Source organism: Rousettus aegyptiacus, unplaced genomic scaffold, assembly GCF_014176215.1.
Source record: "Rousettus aegyptiacus isolate mRouAeg1 unplaced genomic scaffold, mRouAeg1.p scaffold_m13_p_17, whole genome shotgun sequence".
NCBI classification, from domain to species: domain Eukaryota; kingdom Metazoa; phylum Chordata; class Mammalia; order Chiroptera; family Pteropodidae; genus Rousettus; species Rousettus aegyptiacus.
Window position 1 is genome coordinate 25,367,861 of NW_023416292.1, and position 16,405 is coordinate 25,384,265.

The window sequence follows — 16,405 nt, forward strand, 5'->3', positions numbered from 1 at the left end:
AGCGGGCCGCCGCCGCCCGCCCAGGGTGGCTGGCGCGCGTCCCTGCCCCGTGGGGCGCGCCCCCCCCGTCGTGCAGTGGTACGGTCCTCCCTCGCGGGGCTCTGGGAGCATCTCGGCCAGTCCCCCCCCCGCCGGCTCCGTGGTGGCGGCCGAGCTGAGTTCCGGTTCCGGTGGCTGCTGCCGCGGGCGGGCGGTGAGGCTGGGGCGAGCGCGCACTTGGCGCTTCGGTTCGGCCCCTGCCCCTCGCCCCGCTCGGAGTGGCCGCAGCGCGGGGGCTTGTGTTGCCCCCGACTCCCCCTCTCAGCGATGGTGCGAGCCGAGGGCGCGTCTGTCCCCCGCCGCCGCCGCTGACCCAGGTCCCCCACTCCATGGCCGCCTCGGCGCCGCCCCCACCGGACAAGCTGGAGGGAGGTGGCGGCCCCGCACCGCCCCCTGCGCCGCCCAGCACCGGGAGGAAGCAGGGCAAGGCCGGTGAGAGCGCCGAGGGCTGGGGGCTGGAGACGCCCAGGACTTGGGGACCTCGGAGGGAGGTCTGGCGGGCGGGGGGAAGCGGGGGTCTTTAGGCTGAGGGCCCCGAAGAGGTTGGGTGCGTGAAGCTCTCCAGGGGTTGGAGACAGGTGGCATAGATTGAGGACCCTAGGGTTTGGGGGCACGTGGAATTCAGGAGCCACTTGAGAGTCTGCGGGTGTCAAGACGTGGGATGTCTCGTTGAAAGGAAGAGGCCCTTGACAGGGGGGTCGTCCAGTCACTTTTCATGTTCCACTTTTGTCAGTGTTTGTTAAATAAATGAGCATCGGACGGCGGAAGCGTTGCTCTGGGCACGGGAGGAGGGGGGTTGGGGAGGCCTCGGGGGAACTTGTTCGTGTCTGCCCTTTGCCGCTCCCCCAGGTCTGCAGATGAAGAGCCCAGAAAAGAAGCGAAGGAAGTCTAACACTCAGGTGAATGGGGGTGGGCGCGCACGCCTCCCAGCAGCCCCTTCCCCGCCCCCCTCTCCAGCGTGGTCGTGTCTTGGTCAGGTGCAGGGGACAAGGGGAAGCTGCTCCTCTCCGTTTCTGAGCGGGTGCGGGATGAGAGGATTTGGCAAAGGTCTCATCAGTCAGGAGTAGGACCTTCCTCCCCCATTCTTCCCTCCTGTCCTGGCGCCCTCACGATGGCACCACTGGCCATTTACCCCTTCTGAGTGCCAGAGAGTGTGTTCAGGTGCACCCCGTCCTCCACTCTCTGTGCCTCTGTCGCTTCCTCAGGGCCATCTTGGTTCCGGATCTGAGCCGGCTGGAACCAGCCCCCAGGGTGTGCGCTGTGTTTCTGGCGCCTCCCTCCACGAGCCCCTTTCCCTCCTCCGTCCCCCGCCAGGGCCCTGCCTACTCGCATCTGACGGAGTTTGCGCCGCCCCCGACGCCCATGGTGGATCACCTGGTCGCATCCAACCCCTTCGAGGATGACTTCGGAGCCCCTAAGGTGGCGGGCACTGCTCCTCCCTTCCTCGGTGGTCCTGTCCCCTTCGGAGGCTTCCGTGTCCAGGGGGGCATGGCAGGCCAGGTGCCCCCAGGCTATGGCACTGGGGGCGGAGGTGGTCCCCAGCCTCTCCGGCGACAGCCACCGCCTTTCCCTCCCAGCCCGATGGGCCCTGCTTTCAACATGCCCCCTCAGGGCCCGGCCTACCCAGCCCCCGGCAGCATGAGCTTCCCCAGCCAGCCCTTCAGCCAGCCCCTGGGCCAGAGCTTCAGCCCTCCTGGTGGACAGATGATGCCAGGCCCGGTGGGGGGGTTTGGCCCCATGATCTCGCCCACCATGGGACAGCCTCCCCGAGGGGACCTGGGCACCCCCGCTCTCCCCCAGCGCTTCGCCCAGCCAGGGGCGCCTTTTGGCCCGTCTCCTCTCCAGAGACCCGGTCAAGGGCTCCCCAGCCTGCCCCCTAACACCAGTCCCTTCCCTGGCCCGGACCCCGGCTTTCCGGGCCCTGGTGCCGAGGATGGGGGGAAGCCCCCAAACCCGCCCGCCCCCACTGCTTTCCCGCAGGAGCCTCCCTCGGGCCCCCCGGCCGCCACTGTTAATGGGAACCAGCCCAGCTTCCCCCCAAACAGCAGCGGGCGGGGGGGCGGCACGCCGGATGCCAACAGCCTGGCACCCCCCGGCAAGGCAGGCGGGGGCGCAGGGCCCCAGCCCCCTCCCGGCCTGGTGTACCCATGCGGCGCCTGCCGGAGCGAGGTCAACGATGACCAGGACGCCATCCTGTGCGAGGCCTCTTGCCAGAAGTGGTTCCACCGTGAGTGCACGGGCATGACCGAGAGCGCCTACGGGCTGCTGACCACCGAGGCCTCCGCCGTCTGGGCCTGCGACCTCTGCCTCAAGACCAAGGACATCCAGTCTGTCTACGTCCGCGAGGGCATGGGGCAGCTGGTGGCTGCCAACGACGGGTGATGCTGGCAAAGCGGCCCAGGGAAGTGAAGTCCCGTCCTGCTCTTCCAGGGTGGTCGTGTCCCTGTCTGGCTCTCGGTCCTTGTTGCCACTGGCTTCCCACCCCCCTGGGGGCGGAAACGCGGTGGCTCCTTGGGGCAGAAGAGGAACTAAGGTGGGCAGGCGGAGGAGCCTGGCTCGCTCACTTTTCCGGAGACTTTCACGTTGAGATCTACGGAGATCAGGAAACCAAAGCCCTGGCGAGCAGAGCCGTTTTTTGGTGGCCGTCTCTGGAGGCCTGAGGGTATGGCTGCGAGAGAAGAGAGGCTGGAGGAACGTCTGGAGGGCGGGAGTGTCCCTTCTGCGGATGACGGGTAGTCCCAACACCTGTGCCTAACACTCCCGTCCAGCCCCACAGCTCCAGCCTTAGATTTTGGAGTTTAAGAGTTAACAGGTTTCTGGCCTGAGGAGTTGGGGGTCCCTTCCCGTCGCTGCAATAGCCCTCCTGTGGGCTCTGGGAGACAGCTTTAGGGGATCACGGGGGAGTCTTCCCTTTTCCTACCCTCTGCTTTCCTCCTCTGATACTGGCTGGACTCCTGCCCCTCAGAACCAAATAGCTTAACGATGAGGGAGAGTTCCTGGCCGAGTTCCTGGCCGCGGCCCTTCTCGGCGATTTGGGGTTTCCAGACGGTGGGTAGGGGGCGCCGTCGGCACGTACCTCCCTCATACCAAAGTCACTGGTCCTTTCTCAGCCTCTCCTGTGCTTTTCTCCTAATGACCATTTTGCCAAAAATTGAGATACGTGGCCTGACAGACCACAGTATGTGAAATTCAGTTTGGTCAGCCCTGGACGCCTGGACTCGGTGCCCCCCGCCCCCACCCGTCAGCGACGGGCTTCAGCCACTGGCGCCTTCACAACCTGTCTCCCTGGCTTGATCGAAGGCCAGCCTGCAAGGGTGCAGAGCCCTCATACCTCATCTCTCCTGGTGCCGGGATCCCCGTCCCAGCCTGGGGTGGGTTTGGGGGCGGCGTGAGACCTGCATCACCAAGACAGAGAAGAGTCCTGGAACTGGAGGTTTCTTCTCCCTCCTTGCGATTCTTCGCATCTTGGGCCTGGTGAGCTAGCAGCTCTTACCTGTCAGCCAGAGTCCTGCACGGGGCTTTGTTTTCATTTGTGAAGCACTGTCTGCCAGAGGTGGGCCTGGGGCTTGGCCAGGAGCCCCTCACAGCTGCCCTTCTGCACAGCACAGTGCGTGCGTACATTCCTCGGGGTGGGGAAGGCAGGCCGGGCATGGCCGCAGGGGAGTTGGTGGTCCCCTGGACCCCAGCACACGCGTGCACATGCACGTGCAGAGAGTTCCCAGTCTGCTGAAGATCTCATTTGCCTGCCTGGGTGGAGACAGGAGCCTTGGAGGCTGAAGGATAAGGGAGCAGCTCTGGGCTTCTCTCTTCCAGTGCCCCCTCCCGCTCTAAAACAGCAGAGAGGGCAGCCCCCCACTGCTCACGTGCGGTCGTGTTCGTGGTTCTGTTTGCCCCTCTTACCTGTTGCTATTTTTGTGGTGCCGCCCCCCTCCCCCGCATTTTGTAAAGTGGTTTTTGGGGGGGACATCTGCTCACTCCCTCACTCCACTACTTTTTGGAAGAAAGTGGGGACAGCAGAGAGGCAGTGGCGGGGGTCTTTTGTACCGTTGGATTAATAAAATGACTTGAAAATCCAGACGGACTCCTCGCTGTTCCTGTGCAGAGGTCGGAATGAACCCCTGTTATGCAGGGAAGGGCACCTGGGGAGGGGGGCTGAGGGCCCCTGTTAATGTGAATGGCAGAAAGATTGGGACCTGGAGCTGGCCCTGGTACAAGCCACCGAACCCCAGGAGTCTTGTGTGCCCCACCCACCCGTGTCCCTGCTGAGGAACGGTTTCTTTTCTGAGCACATTCCTGGGCTGGGCCTGGAGCCAAGTGGGCGCTTTGGCTCCAAGGCCTCAAGGAGACAAGTGCCAAGTTAGCGGCTCCGGGTTTGGCGCCCGCCCCCAGCCCCTAGTTGTGTGCGTTAGGGGTCACGCGTAGCTCCAAGGGCGGAGGAAGGGGGTGCCCCTGGTCTAGCAGATGCCAGTTTCGAATGTTTTCAGCAGTGGCATCCTTAAGCAGTCCGCACTGGAGCAGGGTGGGGAGGGGGGCGGGACGGCTATTCCAACCCACGATTGGCCGTCCTCCCCTCCCCCAGCCTGCAGCTGTTTCTGTCTGTCCTGGGACCAATCTGCCCCCTGTCCCTGTCGTCTTGGGAGATGCCACCCTTTGTCTTTCAGTTTGGAGTCTTCCCTCTAGGAACAAGACACTGAGAAAGGAGGGGAGGTCACCCAAAATTCAGTTTGCCGGAACCCCAATCCCCACCGGAAGGTTGCCCAGGCCTAAGGGCCGTGCAGCTCCCCCTTCCCCGCCCCTGGCTCTCAACGCCAGCTGTTATTGGCCAAAAGTTTCCGCCCCCTCAGGGAAGTTGACTTCCCATTGGCCAGCCTGTGGTCACATGACCGCCCTCTTTTTCGGAGGCTGGGAATCAGGGGAGACAGCAACAAGTTCAGCTGCAGAGTGAGTCGAGAGCTGGGCCAGGTAAACCCCTAGCGCGGAGAGGGTCCTGGGTCTGCCGGGGGGCGGAGGGTCACGGGAGAGGAAGGGTTGGCCTCCGCCGGGGACCCACCGAGCTTCTTGTCACTGCTGGCCTGGGGAAGGGGGACCATGGGCGGCTGTTTCCAAAACAGGAGCTTGCTCTGAGTCCCCCAGGCGAGGACTGGCCCTAGGTCATTTGCTTTAGAGGTGTAGGGGTACAGCTCTTCGAGGGGTTGCAGTGAGCCAGACCAGACTTCCCAGCTTTGTACAGAGTGGGAGAGCTCCCCCTTTAGCTGTCTTTTAGAAATAGCAGACGTCTCTGACAATCCTTGAAGGATGTTTTTGTTCTGTCCTGCGGGGGAGAAAAGAGAAGCCGGGGTGGGGGGGCCGGTAGCGGGGGAGGGGTCGGGGGAGGTGGGTTTCTTTCCAAGTGGTGGATGAGAAGGAAGAGATCTGAGGACACAGCGGGAAGGGCGCAGATTGGAGAGCAGAAGGAAGGGACTTCCTAATAAGGCAATGGAAGGTTGCTTGGGAGAACGGGATCTTTTGGGATCTTGGGAGATCCCAACCAAGAGAGAGCTGCCAGGGCTTAGAACTCCGAGTGCAGGGGTTCCGGTCTCTCTCCTGTTTGGGTCTCACAAGTGTTTGTCTTGTTGACCCAAATACCATTTCTGGTTTCCATGGAGACACTGGGCCTGACATCACTGGTTGCCATGGTTCCTGGTTCTGGAGGACCTGAGCAGGCTGTACATAGCCAGGGATAAACAGGGACTTCAGCCTGAGCTGCTGCCACTTCCTTCCTGCCACCACCTGTTATCAGTCACACGCAGCAACTGGGGATGGGGAGATGACGTCAGGACCGCGGGGGAGGGGCCGAGAGCAGAGGCCCAGCGTGCCGGCGGTGGATGCCGGTAGAAGCCCGTCAGGGGTGCCCCGTGGGTTTGGTACGGGGAGTCTTCACAGCTCTTTCCTGTCTCCTTGTGGGATGGGTGTGTGTCTGGGGGGTGTGGGCATTGGGGAGGACACTGGAAGGTCTTTCATTTGTCCCAGCTGGGTTCTTGAAGGGCCACGGGAGGTTAGCAGGGCACCGTGTGGGACTTGTATCACTCAGGGGCAGGAGCAGCGTGTGGTTCCCGAGGTGGGCCTGCCGTCCATCCGCCCAGCCTCGCTCCCCTGTCCTGGGTTTCCCGAGTTCTCCCTCACTTGTCACCCTTCCAGCCCCTCAGGAAGACATTTGTTACCCTAAGACCCGAGGGGACAGTCTGAGCCGATGGCGGTCTGACCCTGCCCTCAGGCTCTGGAGGCTGGAGGGATTTCCCAGCCCCACCTGCCAAGCCACTGCAGGTCAGCAGGGCCGGACCACGGCCCTGGTTTTGGTCCGCGTTCTGCCAGCTGTAGTCTTTCCGCATGATAGCTGCCAAAAGCCCTTTTCCCAGTCACCTTCAGGTTCCCTGAGATGAAACTCCAGGGATTACTGAGAAGGGAAGAGAATTTAGAATCGAGGGCGAGAGCAGCAGGAGAGTCAGTCACCGAAGGTTCATCCAGGTGGAGCTCAGCCCTGGCTGCATGCGAGTCGCCTGGGAGGATTATATTTTATTTTTCTTTTCTTCTTTTGTTTAGTTTGCTTTTTTCCTATCTGGGAGGTTTTTAGAAAGACCTCTGCCTGAGCCTGACACCAGTTGAATCGGGGTCTCAGGCAACTCCAGGGGCAGCCAGCACGGAGAACTAGACCACTCAGAGGATGATGGCGGGTGTCTGGGAGGCAGGGCCGAGGGGGGCCTGGAGTCTTCTCCTCCCAGCCCTGGGGGAGGGCGGAGTGGTTGTGGGGGAGCCGGGGGTGGGGGGTGAAGGGAGGGCTGGGCTGTTTTCCTCACTCTTCTTCTTCCCTGCTGGTCTTCGCAAGTCAGATCAGTACCTTTCTGGCCTTCCTCGGCCCTGACCACGGCGTGAGAGAGGTGGCTGGGTTATTCCCCAGAGCCCTTCCAGCCCTCTGCTTCCTTGACCTCTCAAGGTCGGTCCGGTTTTCCAAGGCCCTGCCGTTCCCGGGACAGCCAAGCTACTCTGGCTGTCGCAGGTTCTGATCTGCAGGGTGCTGAGGTGTTAGGGTCGGAAGGCCTGGAACCAGGCCGCTTCTAGAAGCTACTTGGAAACCCGGCCAGGGCTGCCGCCTGCTTCCTGCCTTCCCTGAGGGGACCGTTTCTCCGCAGGTGGCACCGCAGCAGCTTCGGGGACCTTGGCAGCTATGGCCTCCTGCCCAGACTCGGACAATAGCTGGGTGCTTGCAGGCCCAGAGGTAGGAGAGCAGTCCTCGGGACCCGCGGAAGCGGGATTCTCGCAGGGCCGCTTTCTGGGTCTGGCGGTCCCTGCTTCCCCTCCTGCTACCTGGAGGGGAGAGGAGCTCTAGTGGTGGGGGAGGGGGATCAGGCCCCCAGGACCATGCCCGGAAAGCAGGGCACCCCTGGGCAAGCTGTGAGGGGTGGGGAGACCAGCCTGAGCCTGAGCGGAGGTTCTGAGGCCGCAATGGGGAAGCTTTTCCGGGGCACACTGCGAGGGGGCCCCGCGGGTGAGGGGGTGACGTGGGTCAGATGGTGCCGAGTGAGGTTGGGGGCAGAGCCTGAAGGACCAGCTCAGGCCTCATCCTGATGCGAAGTCACCAGAGGCCCTGAGTGGGCATCAGGACACTCGCCTCCTTGAGGGGGGGGGCAGGGGATGGGGAGTCAGTGCGTGGGCTCAGTGGGGACCGGGGAGAGAGCCTGCCGTCCAGGTAGCAGGAGCCCAGTGCAGCCCTGTGCTGCCGAAGCCACTGAAAAGGCGGGACAGGACCGAGGGGCTGGAGAAAGTTTGCTACGGGCTCCGAGCCCCAGGGGCTTGATCCGCTGGGAGGGGAGAAGCTGAGGAGCTGAGTGAGGGCCTGGAGCCCCGTGCCCCGGGGGAGCCCGTCGGGGGTGAGGAAGGTGACCTCGGGGTGACGCCCAAGCAGGACCCACAGGCTGGGGCTTGCCCGCAGAGGAGGACAGGCACCCTGCTCTCAGCTAGAGCCCCGGGGCGCCATTGCCACGGCGGGGCATTTCACCTCGGTATCCTCCCCTGTAAAAGGGGTCGTGATTTTTGCCTCGTGGAGGTGGCCGTGAGCGAAAAGGGATTTGAAAATTGCAAAAGAGCATGCTTATTCCTGGAGGGATGGCGGGAGCCGGGGATGGGGTGAGCGGGCGGGCGGGGGGCCTGCCGAGGCGCAGTGTGCAGAGAGGAGGGGCAGAGCCTGGACCGCCTGGCTGGGGGCACCACAGGGTCACCCTGCCGGTGGCTGGGTGGCTGGGTGGCTGGGGGCTCGGGGAGCGGCCACGGGGTGAGCTAAGCGAACCGGGCGGCCCGTGTGAGTGCGGCTGCAGGCCAGCCCGTGGGCAGTGTGACCATGAGCAAGCAGACCTTGCTCTCTTGCCATCCTCCTCCGACCTCACGGCTGACAACGGGGTCGGTCGTTTGTGGGGAGGGAGGCAAAGCCCGGTGGTCTAGGTGGGGAGGGAGACCCAGGCCCTGTCTAGCCAGCTTCTGGGTGGAGGGCAGGTTCGTACGGGGGTCCGACGCCTCGTTCCACAGAAACTTGGCGAGGCTAGGGAAGGGCCCACCTCGAGTCAGCTCACTGCTGGACCGTCGTTGCTGTGATGTGCGGCTGGGGGTTCCTGGGCAGTGCGGCCCGTCTCGGGGACCCCGGCAGGCACCCCGTGCTCGTGGTGGTGTGCTTCCCCTGGAGCACCTCCCGCTTGTGCCCCTCCCCACAGAGCCTGCCTGTGGAGACCCTGGGCCCGGAATCCGGGGTGGGCCCAGAACTTCAGAGCGCGCCCCAGGCCCCTCGGAGCCCCCACGAGGCAGACAGGGAAGAATTAGCGGAGACCTCGGATGGAGCAGGTAACGGCCTTGCCGGGGGCGGGGCGGCGCCACCCGCCCTCCGCGTTCTGGGGTCCCCGGCGCCCTCAGGCCAGGGCAGTCCCGGTTCATTTTCCTTTACCCCCTCCCGGCTTCTTCCTGCCCCTTCCGAGCCGGCGGGGCCCGCGGGAGCCCCAAGGCTGTGTGGGAAGCTCGTCGGGGGCAGCGGTGGTTCTCCTCGGCCCTTCCTCCCATCACAGAGACCATCTTCCCGAGCGCGAGCGCCCAGCCTGACGCCGCTCTGCCAGACGAGGCGGAGGTCAAGGTGAGGACCGTCACGTGGGGAGGGAAGGAAGTGGGGAGGGCCGCGAGCTGCTCACGGCTGTGTCTGCAGCAGGATGTCCCAGAAGGGGCCGGTCGTGGCATGGCGTCCCCTGGCCCAGGAGACACAGTGGCCCAGGGCGACCTGGAGGAGACCCCCGTGCTTGCTGACCTTGCACCGGATACACAGGACCTGGAGGGCCAGAGCCCCCAACAGAGCCTCCCCTCATCCACCAGCGCAGGTGAGAGCCCTCCTCGTCCCCCGTTGTCACCGTCCTTCTAGAAGATACAGGAGTGGGCTCAGCCTGGGATTAGCTGTCACGGGTCTGGGCCAGGCCCAAGGACGTAGTAGCTTGGCGCCTCGTTAAGTTACGTCAGTGGGTCCGCACCACCACCCCTGAGGACACCGAGGCCCAGGGAGGTTGAATGACTCGGCCAAGGTCACACAGCCGTAAGTGGCAGGGCCCAGGTCTGGTTGACCCTTTCTCCCTGTCATGGGGCTCCTCGTCTTGCCTCTAGAGTCAGTTGTCTTTGCCTGAGTCCCTTCTGTGTGGCAGGTTGGGGCCTGGGGGAGGCGGGGGCGGGGAGGTTCAAGGCCTGTGTGAGGCAGACCAAGGTGAAAGTCAGCTGCGTGAGGGGTGCAAAGGGAGGTGTGGTGGAGGTGTCCCCGCAGGAGGGGAGGGCGGCTCGGCGGGGCAGGTGGAGGGGGAAGGAGAGGTAGGGACACCCGGGGGAAGGTTCCCATTGCGCATGACGCCTGCGTGGCGCCCGCAGCGCAGAGCAGGCTTTCGGGAGGTAGGCAGGATGAGAGGCGCGTTCCGGGCCCATGCCGCAGCATCGGCGAAGGTCTGGGCACCCCTCTGTGCCAAGGAGGCCGTGCTGGGGCCGATCCGTCTCCGTCAAAGGCGGCAGGGCCGGGGTGAGGCCGGCCCGGGCCACTCAGGAGGCGAGGCACCCGCAGTGGTCAGGCCACGCCCCTGAGGACCCGGACTGAGGCAGACACGAGGCGCGTGGTGTCTGGGTGCGGGCTCGAGGCCCGGGTTGGCTGGCAGTGCGCCCTCCCACCCCGGGGGACAGCAGAAGAGAACCAGTGGGGAGGGCAGCGTGTTGGGTGCCTGGTCCCCGAGGGACACCCAGGTGGAGGTGACCAGCGGGCAGGCGGGCGTCCAGGCCCGGGGCTCTGGGAGGCCAGGTCAGGTGTGACGGGTCAGGGCCTCGTCTACTGTGGGGGCCGTGTGCGGCGTGGGCGAGACAGCGGGTGGCGGCACAGTGAGGGGAGCAGAGACGGTGCGGGAGACCCACCTGTGGGGCTGGGGAGAGCAGGGAGGGGCCGAGCAGGGCCGGCCAGAGCTGGGACGGACGGGAGGCGGCGATGGAGCTCGCCGTGGGGGGAAGGAGGGTGCTTCTGGGGGGAAGCCGCCCTTGTAGTTTGCAGACGGAAAGGACTGGGCCCCGCCTCTGCCTGGGTGGGCGGTCATCGGTGCCGCCTGCCCCTCTCTGCGGCCAGGGCTGGGGGCCTCTCCGCGTCCCGTCCTCCCCGGGTCCCGCCTCTGCAGTGGCCGCACTGCCTCTGACCCTCCTGCAGCCTGGGCCGGGGGGCAGGCCCACAGCACCAGCAGCGAGGACGACACCGATGTGGACGTCGAGGGGCTGAGGCGACGGCGGGCCCGGGACCCCAGCCCTGCGAAGCCCGTGGCGCCCGCGTGGGCCGAGGAGCAGGCCCGCGGGGAGGGCGCAGGCGGGGAGCTGGGCCTCTCCCTCAACATGTGCCTGCTCGGGGCCCTGGTTCTGCTGGGCCTGGGGGCCCTTCTCCTCTCTGGTGAGTGGTGCCCCCCCTTGCCCCCCGCCCCCACTCCACCCCCGCTCCGGGCCTCGCCACAGCCTCTGTCTCTGTCTCAGGTGGCCTCTCCGACCCCGACTCCGAGAGTGGTGAGTGGGGAGGGCCCTGCTCCTTAGTGTCTGCCTCCCCAGCCCTGAAGGAGGCTGAGGGGTGGCTCTCTGGTCAGACCCAGGGGGCCGGAGGCCGTACCCTAACCGCTCAGTGAAGTCTTGTCAGGCGCTTGGGATAACCCTGGGCGGTCGCTGGCTGGAGCTCTCCGCGTGGGTGGGTCCAGGGCAGGAGGGTGACGTGCGTGTGTGTGTGTGTGTGTGTGCGTGTGCATGTGTGTGGAGGAGTGGGCTCCGTGTGCCTCGGGGCTGGTCTCAGGCCTCGCTTCCCCACAGGGCCCGCCAAGGAAGTGGAACCACAGGTCTCCCCAGATGCCGGGCTGGGTGCTAGGATGCTGGGCGCTGTGGGGGATGGGCAGGTAGGCGTGACTGTGACCACCGGTGTGCGGGCTGCCCGGGGCTTCAGGACGGCCTGGGCGTGGGGCAGGGCGGGTAGCTGGCTCCTGTGCCCTCAGGATGGCTTAAGGCAGCAGCCGCAGGCCTCAGCGCTCCCTGACAGTGTCCCTGACCTGCAGGACATGGCCCTTCTGCTGGACAAGCTGGCCAAGGAGAACCAGGACATCCGGCTGCTGCAGGCCCAGCTGCAGGTGGGCACGAGCAGGCGGGGCCGGGCTGGGCCGGGCGTCTGTCCTGGTATCCTTCCCCGGAAAAAGGTCCCTCTGTTTAGCCACGCGCCGCGACCCTGGCCCTCTCCCGCTGCACTCGGGTCATCGTCCTGGGTTTCTGCTCGCACTCCTCATGCTGGGGTTTAGGACGGGGCCGGCAGAGCTGTGCCACGGGCATGCCGCCTCTGACCGGCGTGGCCCGCGGGGAGCACTGTGTGGGGAAGGACTGAGGACCAGCCAGGGCGCCAGGGAACGAGGCCATCGGTTAATACTGCCTGCTCCGGGCTGGAAGGGGGACGCGGGGTGACGAGTGCCACGTACTGGCTGTCCTTATGTGAATCCTGTGGCTTGGTGCGTGGGCTTCTGTAAGGATGTAGCAGCCAAGGCCTGTGATGGGATTGGGGGTCCCCCGAGTCTGGTGCTGGCTGCAGATGGGGGGGAGGACGAGAACCACATCCTCCGAGTGTCCCAGGCTGTAAAAGGGGCTTGGGCCACCTGCTCCCCATCCTGGAACAGGACTCGGGTAGAAGGCAGCGGGCCCCTCCTGAGAGGAGCCTCCTGTGTGCCCTCCACCCCGTCCCCATTCCAGGCCCAGAAGGAAGAGCTTCAGAGCCTGATGCGCCAGCCCAAAGGGCTGGAGGAGGAGAATGCCCAGCTCCGCGGGGCCGTGCAGCAGGGCCAGGCCTCCCAGCGGGCCCTGGAGGCCGAGCTGCAGCAGCTGCGGGCCCGGCTCCAGGGGCTGGAGGCCGACTGCGTCCGGGGCACAGACGGGGTGTGCCTCAGCTGGGGCAGAGGCCCGCAGGGTGGCAGGGTCACCAAGGAGCAAGGCCCCAGGGGGCAGGAGCCGGGACCTGGCTTCCCACAGCAGAAGGAAGGGCTAGAGGCGGAGACCCAGGCACTGAGGCGCGAGCTGGAGAGGCAGCAGCGGCTGCTGGGGTCTGTGCAGGGCCTGGAGCGGGGCGTGAGGGACGCAGATCGCGGGGACCCGGCCCACACTGGCCTGGCCCAGAAGCTGCCGGGCCTGGAGGGCTGGGGCCAGCACCCGGGGCTCTCTGCCAATGCCTCGGAGGCCTGGGGTCACGGGAGCCCCTTCCAGAGCTCCAGAGAGCGGAGTGGAAAGGAGAAGTGGCGAGATGGGCAGGGGGACCGGAAGGCCGAGCACTGGAAGCAGAAAAAGGAGGACTCTGGCCGGGAAAGGAAGAAGAGCTGGGGGGGCGAGTGGGACAGGGAGCCGGCCGGGCGGTGGCAGGAGGAGTGGGGCCGCGGGAGAGATGGTGGGCAGCAGGGCCCCAAGGAGCCCCCCAGGAAAAGCGGGAGCCCCCACCCCTCCAGAGACAGGCAGAAGCACCCGCGGTGGAAGGAGGGGGCTGAGGACGGGCGCGGCCCCCTGCCGCCCTGGGCAGAGCTGTCCAGGCACAAGTACCGGGCACCCCAGGGCTGCGCGGGCGTGCTCGAGTGTGCCCGGCAGGAGGGCCTGGCCCTCTTCGGCATGGAGCTGGCCCCGGTGCGGCGGCAGGAGCTGGCCGCCCTGCTGAGGACGTACCTGGCGCGGCTGCCCTGGGCCGGGCGGCTGACTGAGGAGCTGCCCCTCTCGCCCGCCTACTTCGGCGAGGATGGCGTGTTTCGCCATGACCGCCTCCGCTTCCGGGACTTTGTGGATGCCTTGGAGGACAGCCTGGAGGAGGTGGCCGTGAGACACACAGGTGACGATGACGAGGTGGATGACTTCGAGGACTTCATCTTCCGTCACTTCTTTGGAGACAAAGCCCTGAAGAAGAGGTGGGCAGCTGTGGGGGAGTTGGGGGCGTTGGGACAGAGGAGGGAGCAGGAGGCGGGGGTCTGAAGGAGCTCTGCCCCGAGTCCGAGTCTGGGGTCTTCAGCTCGAAGCCTTATCCCCGCTGGCTTCCTGCAGGGACCTCCTGGAGCGGCCCAGGGGGTCCCCTTTGGGCTGGGCCCTGTCCTGCCCGCCCCCCGTGGCCCAGGGGTGAGGGACATGTCACCTCCGTCCTGGGAGCCCAGGCCCGGCTCCCAGTGTGATGAGCGCTGGCTGCCTGTGTTGGCCGCCGTGGGAAGAGCGGGGCGCCCTCTCCTCAGAGAGCCCCTCTCCATCGCCTGGCATTGTCCTGCAAAGGCCACTTCCTGTTTGCACCCCGTGTCTCCCCACAGGTCCCGGAAGAAGGACAGACACTTTGCGAGCCCCAGAGTTGTGGGACCCCGGGCGGAGCACAGCCACCACCTCCGGGGCTGAGGCGGCTGCCATCTGACCCCCGGGGACTGTGGCACCGCCAGCTCTCCTGGCGTGGGCCGTGTCCTTGGACGACCTTCACAGAGAGCAAACCCACCCGGCTCTGTGCCATGCCACTTTTGCCAGAAAAGGCCTCGGCCAGGCCTGCCTTGCTGTCTATGCAAATGTATGCAAATGCATGCAATTAATCAGGGCCACGACCCTGGCAGTCTGTGTCACTGCAGTGCGGAAGGGGTCGGGGGTGGGGGTGGCATTCCGATTCCTAACCCCGCTTTCCTCGTGCGTGTGTGTGCATGCGTGCGTGTGTGTGCGTGCGGCCCCAGGCTGGGCCTGCGCGCCATTTCTGGGTGCCCCCTGCGGTGCCCCTTGGGGTTCCAGAGGTCCAGCTCAGGGCCGTCCCTGGGGCTGTGTTAGACCTGGACGCAGCTGTCCCCAGGGGTGAAGTCCCCTCGCCGGGCTCCCCACGTGGCCTCACCTCCCCGTCTGAGCTGCACCCGCGGATGCCAATAAAGTGCTGTTGGAGCCGTGACGCTGTCGGATGGGCTCTGTCACTTGGGGTGGTCTAAGCACAGGGTCGCGTACTGCGGCACCCCCTCCCCACCCCCGGCACTGGTGTCGCCCTTTTCCATGTGCCCCCCATAGCCTCAGGCCCCGGGGCTGGAACCCCTCCCCCCGCTCACCTGCCTTGCCTGCTCCCCAGGAGGGTGTGGGACCCTGGGCCCTGGTCTCTGATCCAGCCGAGCGACCTTCGCCCAGAGGATCTCCCGGAGCCTCATGTTTCTTATTCTTAAAAAAGGGACGGAGGGGCCGGGGGAGGGATTACATGGTCCCCCACGCCTGGCCCGCACTGGGCATGCAGAAGCTATCGCGCTCCTGCCCGACCGGGTGTTAGGGGTGGTGGAGAGGAGCCCCGCGCGCACACACACAGCCAAGCTTCGGGCTGGGGAGGCGAGGGGGCCACTAGGGGGTGCCCTGGCTCCACGGTGGCTCCGCACCTTAGGGCTGGATGCCCTAAATCTCTGACCACAGCTGCCCACCCTGGGCCTGCCCCCTGGCTAGCTCCCCGGGGAGACCCGGGCGTCCCGGGCTGACTGGGCTTGTCGGTGCCCTGGGTGTCCCTTCGCAAGCAAGCGTAGGGGACAGGATGCAGAGGTGACTTCCCGGGTCAGGAGTGTAGTTGGTAAAGGGGAGGGGGCCTTCAGGCCCGGGTGGGGCTGCCGCTGGGAGCAAGTGCCCCTCGCTGTTAAGGGCCGCAAGTGTGGCCTCTCGTATAATTCAGCCGTGGGGCGGCTGGGGGTGGCCCGGGGACCACTCTCGACACACTGTCGGCTGTCGGGTGCCTGCTTTCTGTGGGGGGAAGGGCTGCAGTGAGACCGAGGGAGAACCTCCGCCCAGGCAGAGGGTCAGCCGTGGGGGCTGGGGGCCCTGGGGACGCACCTTCTGTTTCTGGAGAGGGGGCGGGGGGGGGTGTGGGGCCGAGCACAGCTTGGTCAGGCCAGGGCGTGGAGCTGGCGTCCTGGCTCTGTGGACCATTGTCCCTCAGGAGGAAGCCGTCTACCCTGTTCAGGGTTTCGGGCAGGAAGGCAAGCAGGATCCTGCGTCCAGCGGAGGGTGGGCTGGGCTTGGGGGAGGGGACACAACTGGCCTCCCTGGGCTCCCAGAGGGTGTCAACTCTCACTTGGGGCTTGTTGGGTTCATTTCTAGGGCCCGTTGCCTTCGTTTGCATAACGGACTCTCAGGGACGCTAGGAAGTCCCCGGAGCGCCCCCTCGTCCTTACCCACTCAGGAAGTAGAGATGCTGAGCTGGAGGTTTCTGAAACCGCTAAATCGGGGGGAAAAAGAGCCAGGAACCCACGGGGCATGTCGGGGAGGGCCAGGATCCTGGGACATTGCCGCTCTGCTGACCATCTCCCTGGGCCGCCCGGCAGGTGACCCTCATGCCCATCACACCCACGTACCCACAACGGCACTAGTCAAGAGGGCGCCCAGGTCCAGGGTGCCCGTGATCACGGGCCAGCGTGTGGATGAGCCAAGGCGGGTGGAGTGGGATGGCGGTCCCTCCCCACCGGGCTCGGGGACAGCTCCCGCCTGGCTGGGGGACAGGAAGCCTGTGGGCAGACCCGGGGGCCTCCCGGGGTCTGCCGGGTCCCCCAGAGTGAGCGCGAGGCTTTTTTGCCCTTTCTTCTGGGAACTCCCCCAGGTCAGAGCTCAGCTCCAGGGGCCTTGGGGGAACCCCCGGAGGAGGAGCGCGGCCTCCGCGCGCCTTCCCCTCTCAAATGGAAAAGTTCTGCCGCCTCCGGCCAGGCCCCGGCACTCCCTTCCCTGCTGCCCCCCGTGGCCCCTCTCCCTCCCCTCGTTCGTCAGCCTCGGCCCCCTCTGGGCGGCTCCAGGCACCCTCCCCGCTGCGCTCGGCTCAGCCTTCTCC

General features: G+C 65.9%; 2 protein-coding genes across 4 annotated transcripts; both read left to right on the forward strand.

The window, feature by feature from the left end:
* The first annotated feature begins 153 nt into the window (after positions 1–153).
* PYGO2 (pygopus family PHD finger 2) lies at positions 154–4,114 on the forward strand. 2 transcript variants are annotated; one of them, XM_016135657.2, is made up of 3 exons: positions 154–471; positions 889–938; positions 1,354–4,114. In XM_016135657.2, the coding sequence occupies exons 1-3, from the start codon at positions 369–371 to the stop codon at positions 2,419–2,421; spliced, it is 1,221 nt and encodes a 406-aa protein (XP_015991143.1). In that variant the 5' UTR covers positions 154–368; the 3' UTR covers positions 2,422–4,114. The 2 variants fall into 2 exon arrangements, with proteins under 2 accessions (XP_015991143.1, XP_015991144.1); XM_016135658.2 differs by having other exon boundaries at positions 154–467.
* Positions 4,115–4,879: 765 nt separating this feature from the next.
* On the forward strand, positions 4,880–14,509 carry PBXIP1 (PBX homeobox interacting protein 1). 2 transcript variants are annotated; one of them, XM_016135655.2, is made up of 11 exons: positions 4,880–5,001; positions 7,206–7,291; positions 8,778–8,904; positions 9,123–9,187; positions 9,257–9,425; positions 10,769–11,002; positions 11,083–11,112; positions 11,407–11,489; positions 11,646–11,717; positions 12,325–13,514; positions 13,902–14,509. In XM_016135655.2, the coding sequence occupies exons 2-11, from the start codon at positions 7,241–7,243 to the stop codon at positions 13,981–13,983; spliced, it is 2,103 nt and encodes a 700-aa protein (XP_015991141.2). In that variant the 5' UTR covers positions 4,880–5,001; positions 7,206–7,240; the 3' UTR covers positions 13,984–14,509. The 2 variants fall into 2 exon arrangements, with proteins under 2 accessions (XP_015991141.2, XP_015991140.2); XM_016135654.2 differs by lacking the exon at positions 4,880–5,001 and having other exon boundaries at positions 9,260–9,425.
* Positions 14,510–16,405: the final 1,896 nt, after the last annotated feature.

Bases quoted from the DNA above. Each gene is read 5' to 3' on its own strand.
- PYGO2 (XM_016135657.2), top strand. From the start codon at position 369: ATGGCCGCCTCGGCGCCGCCCCCACCGGACAAGCTGGAGGGAGGTGGC. The intron at 472-888 runs GTGAGAGCGCCG...CCGCTCCCCCAG, and splicing joins GAGGAAGCAGGGCAAGGCCG to GTCTGCAGATGAAGAGCCCA. The intron at 939-1,353 runs GTGAATGGGGGT...GTCCCCCGCCAG, and splicing joins GAAGGAAGTCTAACACTCAG to GGCCCTGCCTACTCGCATCT.
- PBXIP1 (XM_016135655.2), top strand. From the start codon at position 7,241: ATGGCCTCCTGCCCAGACTCGGACAATAGCTGGGTGCTTGCAGGCCCA. The intron at 11,490-11,645 runs GTAGGCGTGACT...CCTGACCTGCAG, and splicing joins GCGCTGTGGGGGATGGGCAG to GACATGGCCCTTCTGCTGGA. The intron at 11,718-12,324 runs GTGGGCACGAGC...TCCCCATTCCAG, and splicing joins TGCTGCAGGCCCAGCTGCAG to GCCCAGAAGGAAGAGCTTCA.